The sequence below is a fragment of the Aythya marila genome, assembly GCF_965140915.1.
Source record: "Aythya marila genome assembly, chromosome: 1".
Lineage (NCBI taxonomy): Eukaryota > Metazoa > Chordata > Aves > Anseriformes > Anatidae > Aythya > Aythya marila.
The window spans coordinates 143,155,829-143,176,691 of NC_139042.1; the positions used below are offsets into that span (position 1 = coordinate 143,155,829).

Here is a 20,863-nt window from a genome sequence, read left to right on the forward strand (position 1 = left end):
TGGGAGGGGACACAGCCAGAACAGCTGGCCCAGGCTCACCGAAGGAATGTCCCATACCACGTGGCATCATGCTCAGAAATAAAAGCTGGGGGAAAGAAGGAGGAAGGGGGGGATGTTCGGGGTGATGGCATTTTTCCCAAGAAGCCATTATGCGTGCTGAGCTCTGCTTTCCTGGAAGTGGCTGAACTCCTGCTCGCTGATGGGAAGCAGAGAATTAATTCCTTGGTTTGCTTTGCTTGCATGTATGGCTTTTGCTTTACCCAGCAAACACTCTTTATCCCAGCCCATGAGTTCTCCCACTTTTACCTTTCCCATTCTCTCCCCCATCCCACCTGGGGAGAGCGAGTGAGTGGCTGGCTGGTGCTCAGCTGCCTGTTGGCATTAAATCACAGCTCTCGTGCAGACAAGCCTGAGTTGTCAACGTAGTCGAGCTTGGAGCTCAAGAATAACACATGGGTGCTAATAAGCCCTTCGTGATAAGGCCCAGTTCATTATGGAAATAGTTTGGCATCTCCCACATAGCACCATGTCTCTGAGGTTCCTACAGTGCTCATCTCCAAGGCTGTTTTTTACATCATATCAACAGCTTGAGCTACAAGTTGCAAAATTCCCGGCTTATCCTTCTCAGTGCATTAGCCATGGGTTGGCAGTAAAGAGTAATTAAAGTATGTTAGATAAATGGCATTTGCACTTAGAAAATCAATGTCATCTCTACCTTCTCCAGGAAATCATTTACCATAAACATTAAGATTTAAATAATTGATGATTTCCAGACGTGTGAATGAAGTGAGAATTCTTATCTTTCAACATCTACTCATCATTGAGCAGAAACAAAAGAGACCGCATTCCTAAAAAAAATTACACAGCTCCCGCCAGCTTTTCATTTACGTTGCCGGACTTAGAGCAGAAACAAATGGAAGCCATTTGGGGCTCTTCCTGAAATAGATACAAGAATTGGAACAGAATTACCATTGGTCACTAAATAAAGGAAAAACTGTAGTGTAGAAACTCTGGAATCATATTATCTTCACTCCAGACACTCAAGAGATTACTGCTCTAAAAAAAAATAAATCTGGCCTAAATCTGGCTCAGAAATGCAATGGGGTCTTGCTTTCTTATATAAATGCTTACAAGAGCACTAGTACAATGGGTTGGGCCATGGAAAACATATAAATAAGAGGTATTAGGAAGTATTTATTTGCTCACAACACTCATTTCAAAAACCTTTTTGCAAGACCTTGCTTCCCCACCTTCTTAGAGAGGGGGCTTAGATCTTGCGTATATGTCAGGCTTTCAAAAAAAATGCTGAACCACAAAACAGAGATACAATGTACAAAACCAGTCATAGATTCACATGCATACATTATACATACATCTATAGCCATCAATTCATGCATTCAATCTGGAGATGTATATTAAATAATCTTTACAGAAAATTGTACAATTAGTGAATACATGCATATAAGTACGTACCTGTGCACATACACAACACACACTGAATTACTAGCCTTTCAGAAGCATAGCAATTAGAATGCTTTAGAAGGCTGGTTGACTACAAGTGGAAAATGCACTTAACGTCAAGGAATTTAATGACACTGGCTACACCATACCTTATTTATTTTCCTTTATTTTTCTAAGACGCTCGTATTATCTGTATCCTATATTTTACTGTAATCAGTTTGGGATAGTGAGTAGTGAAGAACGCCTGTCATCATACTCCCCTACTGTGCGATACAGACGTAATAGCACGTTTTCTTTTCTGTTTTAAGAGAGGTGGGGGAAGGGGTTGCAACATTTGCAGCAGTGTCCCTTTAAGTAATCTTTTTTTTGGCCGTGCATCCAGGGCAGCTAATAGTTTTATCAAATACCCTTCACAGCAAGACGACTGTTTCCATGGAAACTGTAGAGCAATCATCCATTACTCCTGCAAAGATTTCTCTCAGCTCTCTCCTAAATACAGGTAGCTACTTTCACTGAAGCTAAATTTGAATGGAAGAATACATTTTACCGTCCACGTTTCAATTCACTTCCAGAGTTTCACATGGGGGCAATGGGGAAAGTGGGGCCTAAGGCACAAACCCCAGGAAATCACACACAAGGAAGTTTTACGACAGGGAAAAATTCTGTTGTCTGCAATATAAAATACAGCTTATAGATGTAAAATTCTTTCCTTACAGATGTGAAATGGAAAGGATGGGAAATTGAGAACTAGAAATGAAGACCGGAGATGAACCCAGAGCTTGGTCACTTACCTCTCTCAGCATGTTGTTTTCTTTTTCCTTCTGTTCAAGAAGGCTCTCCAAGTGGTGTACGTGCATCTCTGCTTCAGCCAACCGTCTTGTTCGCTCATGATCTTCCTCAGTGGCTTTTGCTGACAGACCTTTACTTTGCAGCATCTCCAGCAGCTTTTTGATGGACTCATCACGTGCATTTAAGGTCTGTTTCTGCGTCTCAATACGCAGTTCCATCTCTTCTAAGGTTTTACGTAGCAGGAAGAGTTCCTTGGCCTGGCGTTCATGCTCTGCATGAAGCCGTTGGAAGTTCTCCTCTGTCAGCTCTGCCACAAAGGGCTCACTGGTTCTAGTGCTGCTGTCCTGCTGAAACAGTTGGTTCAGGTCCCGCTGGATCCGCAGTTCATCTTGGAGAGCCTGGATAGTCATCTGCATATGCTGAAAGAATAAACAAACAAAATCAGAGGATTCCCTCCACTGGAGAAATAAAAAGGACAATATGAACCACTTCAGTCTTCCTCAACTACCAACAAAGAGGAAACTTCAACACTGACAGAACAATATTGTTTTTTGAAAGCAGAATTTTAGAGAAGAAACCGGGTTTTCTATAGTACTTTCAAGTCCCTCCTTTTATGCATGGTAGAGGTTGCTTAACACTAGAAATCTTCTTGAGTGATACTGCCACTTCCACCAACCTGAGTGAGTCACCATTTCAAATCCAAAAATCCAGATTTTGCTGGTAGGCAAAATCTGAGAGCTTCAAATATTCTTCTTCCAAGTAGTTGTCTATGCTACAGGAGAATTTTGCATAAGAAGTCCTGGATGAAAATTACTCTCTTGGCAAAGCAAAGGGACACATAAAAATATATGTACTATTTAATAAAATGTAATCAGCCACAGAGGCTCCTCTAGGTCTTCAGTACTGACACTATATATAGTCCAGATCTCAGTTGACTTACAGATGAGGCTTTATCATGTCAAAAAGAAATACAACTACAGAAAAATGGGTATATGCTGACTGGGGGGCATACAATTTTATGCACGAGGATCTTAGTAGAGAACAGAGACTGATGTCTTACAAATAAGAAAGTGCAGTCAATCCAATGATCAGCAGTAATTTGTGGTTGTGCAAGACAATAAATCCTATCTCAATGACTATGAATACAGTGAGATAAGTGCGATAAAATAGGAGAAGCACAGTTTGCCTGGGAAAAATCTTTACTTCATATATAGATAAACATTTGTGTTCCTCTCTGTAAGACAGAAGTATTAAGACAATAAGAAGGAAGTACTAAGATGCTGAACAAAGGTCTGATTACCAGGGATGAGATACCCACTGTGTGATATATCTCAACTCGCTTCTTGAGAGTGGCAGATGTGCTCTCAATTTAGTCTGAATGTGAACAAGTCAGATGGCTTGTTCTCTGGGGTTTACTTTTGTATTACAGAAATCAATATCTGCAATACAGCTATTTCCAGTATTCACCAGGACTAAAGTATAAGTTAATAGTATAAACTGTTACCAGACTTGATGCTGTAAAGACACTGTTAAGGTCTGTAATGTAAAGACGGTGCCAATTTTGTATGTTTGACATAAATTCAAGTAGCTCATTTCACTCAAACATTGTGCAAGAGAAGATGTAAAAAGATTTAGGTTGAAGTATTACTTCAAGAATGTATTTACCACAATTGCTATATAAAATTCCTTAAGGATATTCACAAACTGTCTGGACACAGTCCTGAGCAACCTGCTCCAGGTGGCCCTGCCTGAGCAAGGGCGATGGACCAGATGGCCTCCAGAGGTCTCTTCCACCCTCAGCCATTTTGTTATTTTATGATACTATGAAAATACAATAGCTAGATATATGTACTGCAAATACTATATTCTCTCTTTAACTCGTTTTAGATTTAACAGTCAGTTTGGTTGTAGGGAATAATGCATAAAGGCAGTCAAATCCCATTTTCTTTACAAAGGTCAAAACTCCAGAAGTACTTCTCCTTTTGTGTTCTGGCCTGTTAGAGGACAGTTCAGTTCTCTTAAGTGGTTGTCACTGAAAACTTGGCTGAAAACCAGCCACAGCAACAGAGTCTTTCCAGCCAGATCTCTGATGCAGCTGTTGGAGTGACTACACCAGTGCTGATCCTGGCACAGTGTAGGGTTGGGAATGTGCAGCCAAGGAGCTGGTAGAGAGAAAAGTGGAACTATCCCTTATGTTATCAACATAAACTGAAATCAGCTTAAATGTGTAGCTTCATGACTGATTTAAGGTGCTCTAATTGCCTTTTCTTCTATTTCAATAACACAATTCTTGGCAGTTAGTCATGCTATTAATCTAAAAAAATAGGTCACAGAATCTGTGTGATAACTTGGCATAGGTTTATTAGGTTAGGGGATAATTAATTACTCTTCTTAAATGTAGATTGCATTTATATATTGGTAGGCACTTGGATTTATTTTCAAGTTGACATTCAGTAGTACAAGAGAAGAACAGAAACATCTCAAAGGAATCAGTTTGGATTTGGAAACCTTTTTAGCCAACACTTTTTTTTTTTAAATGCAGATTTCCATTTTTATTCCTTGTCATTCCTCCAAACCACAGTCAGAGTAAGAATGTCAGAAAACCTCCAAGCTTTCAACCTGAGGCACTACTACAAGTGTGCCAGTGTGCAGGTAGGCAATCAAAGCTACTACAATCTGTTCAATTAACGTACAGTGATCGAGCTGTAAGAAAAAATCCACTGTGCTCATGAAAAGGTTTGCCTTATCTGCACCTATATAACATGAATAAAACCAGTAGACCTTACCAGCAGAAGCAAGAGAATATCCTTCTATTTCCTTAAACTTAAAAATGAATTACCTAACTAGATACAACTTTACAATTCCACAGGAGTTAATTCCATTTGTAAATATGGCTTTGAGAAGCCCTACTTATACAGAGCCCAGCTGTGTGTTGTTCTTCCAGCTAACAAGCTCCCACATGCTTCCACCTGCCTCTCCACATACTGCCTCCTCAGCGTTTCCTTTCTTCCAAGCAAGAAAAGAGCTTCTTCTGAGCAACCACATCATCTACTAAATGAGATGACTTCCTCTACTCAGTGTTGTCTCGGAATCAAACTTGGGTTATTTATAAACATCAATGGACTAAACCACCACAACCAAATTCCTGCATTCAAATTTTAATAATTTGATCTGCTGTGAATCTCATTGCGGGTTACACAGGCAAATATTCCGTCTCATAGACCCACAGGAATTATCTCCCCCAAAGCTGGGAAAGACCCTATTATCATTTCTGGGCCAAAGAACCAAAATCTGTCATACAATTCAGAAACAGGATGTGAAATAAAATTTAAATCCAATGACAAATGGTACACAAGGGAATCCATCAGTTTTAAGCAAGGACAGAACTGGTCAGCAACTGCAATGAATGCAGTTTCCCAGGGAAAATTAAGAGCTATGGAAGAGAGGAGGGGTTAACCCTGATCACTGTTCTCCAGGCTGCTCAGCTGAAAAACTTCATTATGTGCAAAGGAGCTGGAAAACAAGCCACAGAATATTGTTCTGTGCTTTAGACACCCACTCCTTTCTAACATGAAAGAGGTATGCAAAATGGGTTCTTTGCTCAGCTTTCCAACAAATTTTTACGATTTTCAGAATAATGAAACATTATTTAACCAACTTTTATTAGTTGGCATCATAAATAAACCAGTTTTTCAGTTATCATAGCTCTCCTTTCACATCATTTCAAAGAAAACATCCTTTTCCCTCTGAAGGAACAGACAAGTTTTATCAGCTTCTCATCCATTTCTTAGACTTCACTTTTAAATCAGTAACTACCCCAGAAAGGCAAAATCTTTTCCACGTTCACATAACATTAGCCACTGATGTTAATTGGATTTCTAGGACCTTCAATCTGACTTGAAAAAATACTGCTGAAATGATCTCATCTAGGAATAGACAAGTGAAAATACCTTTAATCCCACTGAGCTTGGTTACATCCTGCTGGGTAAAGTACCAATCTCACTCCTCCATAGTTTAATAAAGATAACGTAGTTAAAGTCAAAGCAATTATATTCAACCTGTACTTTGCTTGAAGCTTATTGCTTATTTCAGACCTTGGGGATTCCCTGTTTTTTTCCAGTAATGTAAGTTGGTCTTTAAGCCTCACTACAAATTATAACTACATCTGCAAATTACAAAGATATTTTGGGGAGCACAGCTCCCTAGTAAGGGTATTTCTGGTTTTATCTAACGTACTTCTGTCTTTGCAGTACTAAGCCCCTTTTGGCTCATCTCAAATGTTAACACCCAAGGTGCAAACAACCTCTTGCCAGCTGTTCTTCTGCCTACACTACCTCCATGGGGCAGCTTTAAAGTTTGCTAATTGGGCTCTACACAAGGGCAAGGGCTGCTTTTCATCCAGCAGCACAATATTTACATCTGCAAGCAGAAGAACATGATTCAATCTCCTACTCCGCCTAGCAGGATTCAAATTCACATGTCCCTCACCTTGGCAGATTAGTCAGATGAGTTTCCAACCTACAGTATGAATCCAGTCAATGATACAGAAGTTCCTTGTACTCGGTTCACCAAAAATCCCTGTTGTTGTGGGCTCAGGGTAATGCAACACACCTCTTGCTACACTGGTGAATTTGGGAACCTTGCTGCAGGCAGCTCTTTTCATCTCTCCCCATTGAAGCTTTTCTACTTTGCATGAAATATTTAAAGATTCTGTAGGCCTGATGGAAAATACTGAACAGAGAACAGCTTCATATTCTAATTGGTTGCACACACGAAAACAGAAAGACCTGAAGAGCAATTCTTCCAATTAATTTGAATGTTTATCATCTTACCGTTCCAAAGGCAGTGGAAGAAGTGGATTTTAACATCCTAAGACTGAAAAGGGAATTTAGTCAATACTTTACAGCCAAGATCTCCATTCTAACCCTAAATTTTAGACCAAAAGGAGGCAAGCATTGCTACCAGCATGATTTTGATAGAAAGAATTAAATTGTGACATACTTCTAAAAAGAAGGATTTCCATACTCACACTGGCAAGACAGAGCTTGACCTACCAAGCTAAGGTGTTTCAGAGCAGTTGTGTGTTTGTTTTTAATTGCTTGGTTTAGGTTATTCGCACTGCAGATACTGTCTTTGCAACTACCTTAATGAGATGCATAACTCGTCCCATCCTTTATTTGAGAAGGCTGAATGCCTAAATTAGAACTGTAGGATCTGCAATAGAGGCAAGGCACCTAGGCTTTGAACGCTTCTGTAGTTAAGTTCTCTTTAATCTTCTGGATTCTAAGTAGGTTAAGCACAGAAGATTCTAAGTAAATTCTAAGTAGGTTAAGCACAGAAATCATACTTTTTAGAATACCAAGAAAAAAAAAATCAGTATGTTCAGGGGATACCTGTCAACAATCAGGAAAGAAGATGCTAAGAACCTACTCTTTCCCAGAAACAAGGAAAAACATGACACACAATTATACAACACTTTGTCACAGAAATGTGTCACAACGGGGCGGGAAGTATTTTTACATTCTGCAAAACACAATGCCATACATACATATACGTCCCCTTACTCTGGGAGAACACTGAGGCCTCTCATGTTCAGGAGCAAGGAAATACGGGGTGATGGCAAGGAAAGGGAGGAAAGAGGTCCCACTAAGATATATGTGGAGTATTAGCAGAGTTTCAGCCTAGGAGATAACTATTTAAGCTCTTGTTCACCATCTTCATGCATCCAAAGCACGTATGTTTGCTCAGCGGACAATAAACTGGTTTGGGGTGGATCTCTAACAAGGTATTCTTACAGAAATGACTGAGAGATTCTACTTTGTATAAGTATCTGACTAGTGACTGGCTTAAAAATTTGAACCTATGTCTCTCGAATTGAAGTGCCATAAAGGGAAGCTGAATCTCAGCTCAAGGTCTTTGAATTAGGCAAGATGCCCCTTACAATCTCTCACACTCTAGCGTGCATCCCTGAATAAGTCTATTTCCTGCTCAAGGGTTGATCTCATCTCACTCTTTTCTAATTTTTAATCAGAAATTCCACTCCAGAGTGAAGAAATCTTTTCCGAACACAAGTTTTGCTGATATTGGCAGATTCAGTAAATTTTCTCATTAAAAACATTATTGACAAACTTAGCTACTGAAAATTTCCTGATTACTTCTACTGTAAAACCACAATGCCAAGACATCCTGTACTGAATGACAGCTTTATGATGTACATGTATTTGGCAGTTTTCTGTGAATCTGCTCAGCGATCAAGCTGTTCTGCGTGTAGAAAACAGTAAGTGCTTGGAAAGACATAGGACAGGTTTGCATTTATTGTATCACATATTTCTGGGTACAACCCAGGGCTGAAGGAAAAAAAAAAAAAAAAAAAAAAAGAAGAAAGAAAAAGACAGATATAATGTGCTAATTGACCAAAAAACAGGTTTCTGAAGATGCCAGTTTATAGGTAATCTCTTTTATTCAGCCACCTATTTTTATAGTTGGGGGTGGGGAGAAAAAAAAAAAAAAAAAAAAAAAAGAGACAAACCTAATGCCAGGAAAGCCCTTCAAGGTCTGAAATAGATACACTTGGAGTACCTAACAAAAACTGCCTTATTTTTATCTTTAGGTCATCATGACTACATTGCTACTACTCTAAAAATAAAGAAACAGTAATTAGAGTATGTTTTATGTCCAAAGGACAATTCAGCAAGGTCTACCTTCAAATGTGGAGCAGCAGCAAGTGACAGAACCTACAGGAGCCCGTGAATGCACTTTTCTTGCCAGTAAATCTGCATGCACAATCACAAAGTTTTGTATTATGACGATTCCTTTAGTGTTCTTCACAATGAAGGCGTTTCAAACTTTTGTAAGAGGATGAACTCCATTAAGCTCAAAAGCGATCCCATGCCAAACGCTAGAATAGAGTTTGGTCACAATGGGAAATCACTCTCTCCCATTCTCAAAGAGTTAATGTTTTGGCAGCCTTTCTGGGAAATGGATTCTGCTGAATGCACAGTAGGAGCAAAGGCCTGGCTATCTGAGGGAGTCCCTGCTGACATTCAGCTGCAGCCCACGCAAAGAAACTGAAAAAAGGGCTAATGTCAGGTGTCCAGCAGGGCTGGGATGAAACAGAACTTGTCAGTTCCAGAAATGCTACATATTCCCTTCTAAAATGGATCAGGGGCTTCAAAACCCTTATTTGAATGGAAATGAATGGATGATTTTTATAATGTTTTGCTCTGATAGAAAATACAGCTATGACTGTAATAGGATTTAATTTGTGAGAGTCAAAGAAATAGACTTGTATGTTAAAGACAAACATACATTGCATTACCTCGGAGACAGCAGAAGGGCAAAATAATAAAAAATGCTATAAAGAGCTTAAGTTGTCAGCAATACATTTTTCAGCTGAACTAGACTGACATGAAGTGACTCACTTGGTTTAAGGGGGCAGTGTGCAGCAGCCTAAGTCCTTCTCCCATCTGTACAAAAACAAATGAAAAACCCCTACATGCACACATACAAAACAGCAGAAATGAATTTAAACTCCAAAAGTAAGCAGACCAGAAACAACTGGTAAACTTGTAGCCACAGAAGAACCAAAACTGCAATTCATTAGCTTCATACTAAGTGTACAGGTAGATGGCATCAAAATAGCTGCAAGGTAAAACAATAAACACAGTATACCAGTTATTCAGTGGCAAATGCTCACCTGAAAAATGTTTATCTACAGTAAATACAAAGCAGCTTATCTGGCAAAGGAAAAAAGTAAGCTATTTGTATTTTCAAGGAGTAAAACAAGTGTATGGGAAGTTTCTATAGAATACCTGATGCACTAAAAAGCATAACTTATTTTGAAGCAATTTGTGCACATACTTTTTTTTTTCTTTTTTTCTTTTTGATATTGTTTTGAATATTGTTACTCTGTGTTGATGATTGAGATTCCAATGAGCCATCATCGTACAAATTTCTTGACCCATCTCTAGAAATAGATCATGATGTTAGGCTTTTCACACAATCTTATTTTATGGGGAACAGGAGAAAAGAGATCACTTAAATGTATTATAGACAACAGCAGAATTTCCATTTGTTTTTGTTTTTTTTTTTCTAGGTATGCCAATATGTTCTCTATAGTCACGGGGTATAAACCTTGTGATCATGATCAAGAGATATCTGAAAAGCTGAAGTTATACTGCTGCAAGCATCATCCTGAAAAAGGGATTACTTCTTCTGACTAATAAGCGTTATCATCATACTAGCTAACAGTTTCCAGGTTCTGAAGATGAGTTCAGTTCTTAACTGTATGGGAGTAAAGGCCAAATATTTATTGTAAGAATCATAATCTATCAGAAGAAAATGTAAGTCCAGTTATCAAGTCCTTGGTTTACAAGATTCTGCCCAAGTCTAGTTTCAGAAGTCTACAATCCTGGGCATGGGAGAGGGGAACTGGGTGGGTAATTATCTACTTTCTCATGTGCTTCTACACAGAAAGTGACTGCAGAAACCAGGAACATAAGATGCACTTCTTCTGTATGAACATAAGCTCTATCCTGCACATGCTTTACCAACACATAGGGCTACCAAAAAACAGCAATGAAGAGTGAAAATGGGTAAAAGAAAAAAACAAAATGTATTTTTCCCTTTTCAGAAGTGTGCTTTTAAATGCATTTTAATATAGAAAGTCTTTAACAACACGTCTCTGTACTATCATAAACTATATTTTTCACCATGCAATACCAAGGAAAAGTAGATTCGAGGGTTAAGGGATAACAATTGTCTGGTTAAGAAAAGAGGCCTGAGAATTAATTTTCCTAGTTGAATTGTCTCAAACATTTATTTCTGCCATTTTATCACTGTCCAGAACCTCAGAAGATTCTGATGATGACAGTCTTCATCCCTAGTTCCCCAGGTGGAAAAGAAAGCTCATCCCATTCTGGGTTGTGATTTCTGTATTCTTCTGTATCAGGGAAGGGAAAAGGAGATGATAAGAAAGAGTAAACAGCGTAACAAACACACCGGGAAGCTCAGCAGGTAAGGTACGCTGGGGAACAAACAAGAGACATGTATTAAATACGTCAGATACTATTGAGAAAATCCCTGCCCAGGATATATTTACATGTATTTGTTCACATTGCTAGGATTGAGGCATCTAAAGCAAATAGCTAATGAAGGTAAAGAGAGTGCCCTATCTATCTACTTCAGCTTTTTAAAGCTGCAGTTTTGCTGTAAAAAAGGATCGATAGTAGATAAGCCAAGCAAACGACCAATACTGCTAAAATTAGTGTGTCGGGACTTATTATTGCCTTATCTAGAAGAGTGGGTGCACAGAAAAGCTGTTTCTCAGGGCCAGAGAAACATAATCTGAGAAAAATCAGAGAAAATCATCTTTGACGGACAATAAAAATAAACCTGTCATCATATGGACTGATAGAAAACATAAGAACATACGGAAATAAACCACATTGATTTCATCTGGTCCTGTATCCTACCTTCAAAGTTGCTGAAAGAGAATACCTGAGGAAAACCATAAGGGGGTGAATATACAGTAATAGTATAATAATTCTTTTCTAGTATACTCTCCCAGCATCTGTAGCTGAGGGATTTCTTAAATCTGAGATGGTATCTTTGTGACAAAGCAATAATAAAAATAAAATATAAACAATATGAACTAGCTCTATCCCTACACTGATTTTCACCCGGAGAAAGACTGGAAAATCAGAAATGGTCTACCAAGAAGCTACTTCGATGGTATACCAATGTCTGCACAGCAGAATGAAAAATCAATTCAGTCAAATGTAAACATGTTTAATTATTTAAACAAACAAAAATTTCTTATGAATGAACTGTCATTTGACAAAAAAAAATGACATTCTACAAATGAGCAACACTGACAATTTCTGTACTGATTTTAACCTCATTTAATTTCCTGTGAGACTACCCAAATTGGGTTAGTACTACACCACTTAAATATCATCTTTTATTTATATCCAAATACAAGCTTTGATTATTTGCTTCTGTGCTGACAAAGAAGCAAAGCCCTTACGCATATGTAGTTTTATACATTACAGAATCACAGAATGGTTGAGTTCGGAAGGGACCTCTGGGTCCATCGGGTTGGATCCCCGCACAGAGCAGGTTGCCTGGGACCACCTCCAGGTGACTTTTGACGGTCTCCAAGGAGGAGACTCCACATGCTCTCTGGGAAGCCTGTGCCAGCTCTCTGTCACCTGCACAGCATGGAAAGGCTGCCTGGTGTTCAGAGGGAGCCTCCTGTGTTCCAGTTTGTGCCCACTGCCTCTTGTCCCAGCACCAGGCACCACTGCAAAGAGCCTGGCTTTATCCTCTCTGCACCCTCCTTTCAGACAGCAATAAGATTCCCCCTGAGCCTACTTTCTCACTGCAGCAAGATAATTCATTGTAAGTTCTGTCTCCTTTATTTGGCAAGCACCAACCTCCTTTGTCACAAATTGTGGTGATTAAACGGATCTTAACGTAAGAGGTTTCTGGAGGAGGAAAACCAAAAACCAACACACAAACATCAGACTGATCCATACTCAGGCCAGCCACGACACATCTTATAAAACTCCATCTTAAGGAGTTTTGCAGGGCTATACAACACACTAGAACTCAATTTCCATTCACATTATAGATTACTTCTAAATATTGCATGAACTGAAAAGGTGGAACAGGTGTTTAAGTGCCAAATACAGATTTTGTGAAACCCTCAGCCCATGGAAGTAGTTAGAAATTATAATGGTACTTGAGAGAAAGAGAATATTAACATCTCCATATGTAGAAGTGCCTAATATTTTCAAATTAATAGCTTCTATATGAAACATGACTCATTTTGTTAATAGGAGCTCTTCTGCAAAAATGTATTCTTATTAGCCAACTGTATTAGGGAGGTCAGCAAATACATCCTTCCATTAGCTGATGCAAGGAATCAATCCAAGATAAAAGGTGCTCTGCTACGGAACCTTTGATCTCACGTTCAGTATTTTCCAGGATATGTGCACACATCAACCCTGAGCTCTAAAAAGGAAAAACAGCTGATCATTGATAATGAAAGGATAATATATAAAAAAAAAACAAATGCAAGGAAAAACAGTTGACTGCTTTATCCATATCAACTCCTGTGCCATCTTCTTCCCAAATTTAAAACCTTTTATACTAGCTGATTTGGGGAGAGTGCAGTATAAATATCAATACACATTTGCAAGAACACACAAGAATATGACCACAGTATTTTGAATAACTAAATCTGCACGCATAAACCCTATTCTTCTCATATAAAGATATACCATATGGAGTAGCCCTGATATTTAAAACTTTTTGAGCATTTCAAGCTTGTGATTTCTGTGGATTGATGCACCATTCACAGGGTAAGCTGTAACCAGTATGTTGATTTCAAATAATTAGTTTTAATATCGAACAGTAAGCTTTTCAATTTTTGCTTACCCACACACAGCAAAGCATTGTAAGCAACTCACTGCAGGCAAATACAATATTTACTTCTTCCTGTCAGTCTGGAACACAATGTAGTGGCATCCTACAGCTGTAAGTAATACTAGAAGATCTCATGAGCTATCTGATGCTCACAGACTATAATTAGTGACCACAGCAGTATTTTTTCCAAACGTGTGGCATTTTGGTGGTTTAGGAAATACTCTCTCCAGATGACAGGATTAAGGAGTTTTCAAACTACAGCAGATTAATAAAAAGCATTGCTGTCCAGAAATTGAGTTACTGAGATGAGATTTCAAGAGCCCACTACCCAGTTGAAGAAATGAAAGATTTGCTAGCCCCACCAGACCAAATCATAAAACTTGGACAGAAGCTGACCAGCACTCTGAAAGTACTGAAATTTGTTGTTTTTAAAGAAGTTTTCTTGAGAAAGAAGAGCATCAAATGACCAGATATGGCCACAAATATGACTCCATGAAGGACTTGATTCTTTGATCCTGTCAAATGTTAGGACATGTAACACCCAGGATCTCATAAACAACAAATGGCTGGTACTGTGCTGAAACTATGACACATGAAAAGTTTTTGCCAAGGTTGTCTTTGCAGTGTTCAACCAAGACAGGGACAGAACCAACGGCACAGAAGAGCTGCTGTCTCTCGGCTGCTCAGCCTGTGGGCAGAATGAGGTTTTGCCAGCCTGCTCACATCCTACCCTGGGTCAAGCAGTTTGCAGCCACTGGGTGCAAGTTCATTCCATGGCCAGGAGATGGAATTGGGAGTGGGAGCAAGAAAAGCATAGGAGATGGACAATAGGAATTAGGACATTGGCTGCTTATAATTTTCCTTGTTCCTTGGCAGTGTTGCAAGGGAAAAAGGGAAAAGTCAGCTTACGGTGCTGACTTTTAAGTACAGAGTGCTGAGACACTGTGTGCCCAACACACCATCCCACTGCTTCACAAGAAGATAGGACCAATTTAGTTACATCATGGTAATACTTCCATTCTTGCTTTGCTTGCTCATGGTTTCTCCAATATGCCTTCTTAACTGCTTGCTATCCAATATGTAACTGTAAGCATTGCATCTTCTCACATTTACAATCCTGTCAATTCTTCAGCAAGTTTCCTGAAAAAGCATCTATGTGTCTTGCTTGTTTTAAGCTGCAGTATGAAATAATTGAAGACTTCCACCCTCAACTGGCCCCAAAATTAGTCAGTCATTCTCCCTTCTCAGAGCAGGAAGTATGGGCTTTTTTGACTTATCAGTGCACCAGTCAGCCACAATGGCAGCAATCACTTGATGTCCATCTTGCAAGATTAGGAGATTAGGGCTTTTAGTTCTCACAACAAAATCACCTCCTTGCCAAATGAAATATATGAATCCATTCCATCCTCATAGTTTTTCTCATTTTCTTCCAAATACATGAATGAAAAAAGTAGAAATTCATTATTTGTGACAGAATTTACAATAAAAAGCAACAAGCAGTGAGCCTCAATTAAACCTTTTCAAACCTGTTGCTATTTGATACTATACATGTTATCTTCTCAGCTCTCTGCCACAAAATATTGGCTACACTCACTAACTAAGGGACTTGAAAATGTTTATTCTGGGTATGTCAAGTCTCTTATGCTGAGTGTAGTTTTGGGAAGACAGGCAGATGAAATGTGTTACTGGAATTTTGGGATAAATTTAGAATACGGTTACAGTAATCATTGTCCCTGTGAAAGAACATATTAAAAAAACACTGATCCCGATGTTCTGGCACTTACCCTCCTGCTGAAATGACAGGAGTGCCTTTGAGGGCAAAGCAGAGTGCAGCACATTGCACTACGCTATAAAGGAACTTTCTGTGACCTATAAGAGGTAACACAACATCCCTTTGATTGAGTTCAAGCAATAAGCTCCCGTGCGAAAAACATGCGGTTCAACCACGCCAAGTGCAAAATGCTGCACCTGGACATTGCACTGGGGCATTCAAATTCCTGCTGGATGTATCGTGACAGCGATCGATGCTTGGCCCACATGCTGCTTTGGAAGCACAATCAAGGATTGTCATTATGAAAATCTTTATTGGATCTTTTCATCTGTGATGAAAATAGCAACTCAGCAAAGTTTTCCATGTAGAAGAGCAGTTCTTCCCTGTAGACATCTTCCCAGCACTCAAGCCATGAGGTGCAGTAAGTTGGGTTCTCAGTAAGCATCAGAAATGCATCTCATCAAAACGCGAAATGGATGAGCTAAAATGAACATCTGCGATAGGACTGACAACAAGAATGACTTTTGTCAGTGGAAAGCTTTACTACCATCCTGCCTAACCTTGCATATCACTCAAGCAATCAAGTAAACAGATAGAAGAACAAAAATGAGATCTGGGTTCACCATAATAAACATTAAACTACCAAACACTGAGAACTGTCTTGCATTTCCCATCAAAATGGATAGTTGGTGTAGACTGTGTTGATAAAATTGTTTAGAGTAAAAATTGCTCTCCAGATGAATATTGGCCCTTAATACATTTTTCAGGAACTACGTATTCATGAATCATTACTACATGGTCATTCATGCAGTATATGTCATGCTCTTAGGCTTCCTGCAGAGCAATGACTAAAGTCTCTTGCTTCTTTATATACCAGACTGAGAACATAAATGTTCGAGATCTGTAAAAACAGAGATAAAATAGATAGAAATACTGTACAATCTAGCTTTTTGGGTCTGGTTCAAATGCATTTATGCAAATTATCTTGGAACCAAGTGTTTTGCACTTAGAAATGATTCAGAGAAGCATCTTCATCTGTTGATACATCTCTATGAACAACTGTCAAGACAGAAAGGAGAATGGAATTCCCTGCTGTGAGCATGAGGTGTCAACCCACCGACTTGAGCAAGAGTTTAAGCATGGCACAAGCATCTGAACAAAGATACTAATCTCAGAGTCTTTAAATTCAGAACTATGAAAAAGACTAGAAAGGGCTTGTAACATTGAGAATCTCTTAACCTCGTTTGTCTAGTGTTATGCATCTAGCTTCAGGGAGACAGAACAAGAACAAGGTGGCTTCTGAAGTCTAGCATTCCTGTCTGTTGGGTGTGTCCTAGGACCTAGAAAGAATTAGGGAATGGATTTCCTCTAAGCCACCTCACTGCAAGATTGAAGGGCCAGTGCTAGGATGTATTTACAGTTTAAGGTACACTTCAGAATAACTGACTGAACTTTCCCTGAGAAATAAATATCCTCCCTCCTTCCCAGCCCCACACACTCTCTTGGCTTTACAGAGAGCGCTCATTAATCAGGAAACAGAACAAAAGTAAAACGCAGCAGCATTTAATTCCTTTTTTTTTTTTCTTTCACTCAGAAAAAAAAACAGATGCCTAGACCAGCTTTACTAGACACAAGACTTGTACATCTAATTAACACAGACACCCGGAACATATTACTAAGGAACCACTCCACATTCCTGAACTTTATAGTCCTTGCATTCCTTTTAGATTCCATCTAACATTACCATATGTTGTACAACGCTCCTGCTGGTGGCACTGCTTGGAGATACCCTTGATATGGAGATTGTCAGCAGACAAGCCACAAACTCAGGACTGAAATGAAGTGTCCTGAATTATTGAAGATGCATGCACATTTTTCCCCTCTAATTAGACCCCCAAACACCCAAGTCCAGTAGAACAAACTTCAATTTCCATTAATGCAGCTGCAGCACAAACATATAATTTCCAATAGCTATTTTTAACTAATGAGCACAAGCAGATAAGTACCTAAGCTTTCAGGGCCATTTGGTTTTGGTGTCATGGCAAAACTGGGTTTTGCATTGTTATGTTTTGCTTTTTTTTTTAAGAAACTTTTTTTTTTTTTTTTTTTTTTTTTAGAAACTGCTTACAAACATGCTGTTCTTGGAGATCAAGATATGAGAGAACAACCTTCTGTTTCCTTTATGCTCTTTGCTACTGAGAGTAGACAGCCGTTTGTCATCTTGCTCTGCCACCAGATTAATTGACTACTGTTTATATTGTATCCCTCCAAACAAAATTTTGAGGGATAATCTACCTAAACTGGTAACTGCGTAACAGCTAGCATCAATAACAAACTCCAACAGACAGCAAGGCTAGAAGCTAACCTATACGGTTTTACAATTACCTTCTGGTCAGAACCTAGCTATTACATTCAGGCAGGCATGTGGTGGTTTTACCCTGCTGGGCAGCCGAACACCACAACCACTCCCCTCACTCCCCCTCCTAAAAGGAAAAAATGGGATAAAATACAATGGAAATGGCTCAAGGGCTGAGATAAGGACAGGAAGATCACTCACCATTGTCACAGGCAAAACAGACTCAGCATAGGGAGATTAATATGATTTACTGCCTATCACTGGCACATTACTCACCTCAATTTCCAGACTAACAGGGCCTAATATTGTTTTAGAGGAGGCAGAACTGATTTTAGAAGATCTCAACACTTTGATGCCTAGGTAGAAGACCCCAGAAACTGATTCTCTGAAACACAGAAACTAAACACTAGTCCAGCAAATGGAAAGCAAAAAAGCATCATGCCAGAACATCTGTACCTGTATCTAGCTACGCACACAAAATTCCTACAATTCTAGTTTCCTAACATGTACTTCAGTTTAGCTAATTTTCACAAAAGAACATCTTTTATGCCTGTAATTTAAATTTCATAGCTTTCATATCATAGTTATACCATTCTTTTTAACTCACCTACCATGCTATATCACAAAATAAAAGCCATTTTTGAAGTTCAACATTCAGCTGCAGGCATTGTTTGAGTGTTTTTTGGTCACACTTGGTAATTTATTTGATTTTTATTCTATTTTTCTTATCCTGAGAAAAATCTCATTAGATATTCTGATATAAAACATTCAATAAATGTTAAAGGATACTGGGTACCGGAATATGCCTTTTTAAAAATAAAACACTGTTATTTGACTAGGTTTACAATTAAAGGACATAACAGCTTCTCTTAGTTAACTTATTATGATCAATTCAAGAAAAAAAAATCAGCATCAATTTAACCTGAAAATAGGTGACTAATTTAAGTGATAGGAGTTGAAAAAATAACCAGTTATTAAGTGGCTTGAAATTGTATATTATGCAGAATATGTGACAAAAGTGCTATTTTTAAAAATCTCTACTTCAACTAGAGAAGAGTGACTTAGATCCTTAAAACACAGAAGCTGTCAAAAGAACAGAATATATATAATAGGGGAATAAAACCATGCAAATGTAACCTTTCTTTAGTCCATATATAAAACGTAAAAAATAAACATCTCTGGAGAACGTGCAAGCAAATGATGCAATCAGACTTCTATCAGTCAGAAATCATGATCATTTTACTATCATGGCTTTCCTTGAACCCAGATCATCAACTCTTCAGGCAGCACCTGTCATTTTGGTGCCTGTGCTTGTACATCATGTGGAACAATGCAACGCCAACTGTTACACACAATCACAATATAAACAGTAAGTCAACTTACTGTTTATATTGTGAAAAAAAAGGACTTAGAGCAATAAATAATGAATGAATAACGGCTTTCACAAAAACATTACAGTTCTCGTGGTCTAAAGACCAGAGCACAAGACTTATATAGATAGGCAGTAACTCCAGCAGCTGATAAACCAAAACCAGCTTTCACAACCCTAGTCCTGTTTAAGGCTTTGCTGCTTTTGTATTAAATATTTGCAGTTATACACAAGCAAATATAAAACCTTGATTATATACTATAAAAGCAATATTTTATCTAAATTATGATTTTTAGAATTGAGTATTGCATATTACATTCTTCCCATACCATACCCATCGTTAATTCGTCACTATCCTACAGACAATTCTCTAACTCATGAAAGCTCGTTACATTAATAAGGAGGGGATATTATAAAGTGAGTTTATCTACAACTACCAGCCAGAACTCTTCTCTACTGAAACTGAGAAACATTACTCAGGCCAAAATTTCTCAATTTCTTCTTAACCTAAAAGTGGCTATTTTCTCCACCTACAAAAAACCAACCAACCAAGCAAACAAAAACAAAGAAACCAAACCAAACCAAACCAAACAAAACAAAAAAAAACACGGGAAGTTTGTGTCCACAAATTTGGTCTTCTCTCAGCTACATCAGTCAGTACAAAAAACTGTTACATACTCAAAAATTCTTTCCTATGAGGGTGGTGAGGCACTGGAGCAGGTTTCCCAGGGAAGCTGTGGCTGCCCCATCCAAGGCCAGGCAGGATGGGGCTTTGGGCAGCCTGGGCTGCTGGGAGGTGTCCGTGTGCATAACAGGAGGTTGGAACTTTAAGGGAATCTTTAAGGTCCCTTCAAACCCATACCGTTCTGTGATTTTATGATTCTCTAAAAGCAAAATAAATAATTAAATAAATAGGGAATAGCAAAATAAATAGGGATTATTATATAATACCTACATAATAGGGATAATAACTTAGTTCTTCCTTGCACCTGCACCAGAAAAGGTGAAGGTATTGCTACACAGATAATAAGGGTATCTTACTGTAGCCCCCCAAAAAGGAGAAAGTTTGCCTACAGTAACATGGACTTGAGTAGAGCAAATTCATGACAATGTCTAGCATCTATTTTAAATTAAGTATGGTAGCTCAACCCTGTAGCAAATATGGTTTCTGAGTTCTCTTCTGAAAAATAAAGAATTTCTGTGGAAAAAAATCTGCGTACTAGTGATGTAATAGTTAAGTAACAGGCATAACAGCACCTAGACACTAAATAGACCTTCATTTTTATGGAAGACTATCAGATCGCCTTACTGGGACATTCGACAGCATATTTTGAGGAAGACTTTAACCCTTAACATCTATTTGCATCATTTCCCTTGTAACAGAAGTATCCATGACTCACTGTTGACACCATCCCATGGCAGGACACAACAACCTTCCTGTGCTTCTCAACACTGTGGCTGGCGATGATTCACCAGTAACTCACTCCGGCCAAGATTTCCTGTGATGCAGACTTCTGTGTGCACCAGTTCTTCAGGAGCCTTGCTTATTCTCAGTTTAACATATCCAACATCCACAGCAAGGTAATAAAGATGATGCCACGTATCTTGCCTCTATTACATAAAAGCACCTCTATTTATTCAGCCCAAACAAAAGCTTTGGTTACTTTCTAAAATTAAATGCAATTCA

General features: G+C 38.6%; 1 protein-coding gene across 11 annotated transcripts in view; it reads right to left on the reverse strand.

The window, feature by feature from the left end:
• The window catches only part of ERC1 (ELKS/RAB6-interacting/CAST family member 1), a 294,324-nt gene that overhangs the window by 227,225 nt on the left and 46,236 nt on the right, over positions 1 to 20,863 (reverse strand). For all 11 annotated transcript variants that reach the window (XM_082767805.1, XM_082767804.1, XM_082767802.1 and 8 more), the window contains exon 3: positions 2,253 to 2,669. In XM_082767805.1, the coding sequence (XP_082623931.1) occupies positions 2,253 to 2,669 (417 nt within the window). The remainder of the gene's footprint in view (positions 1 to 2,252; positions 2,670 to 20,863) is intronic.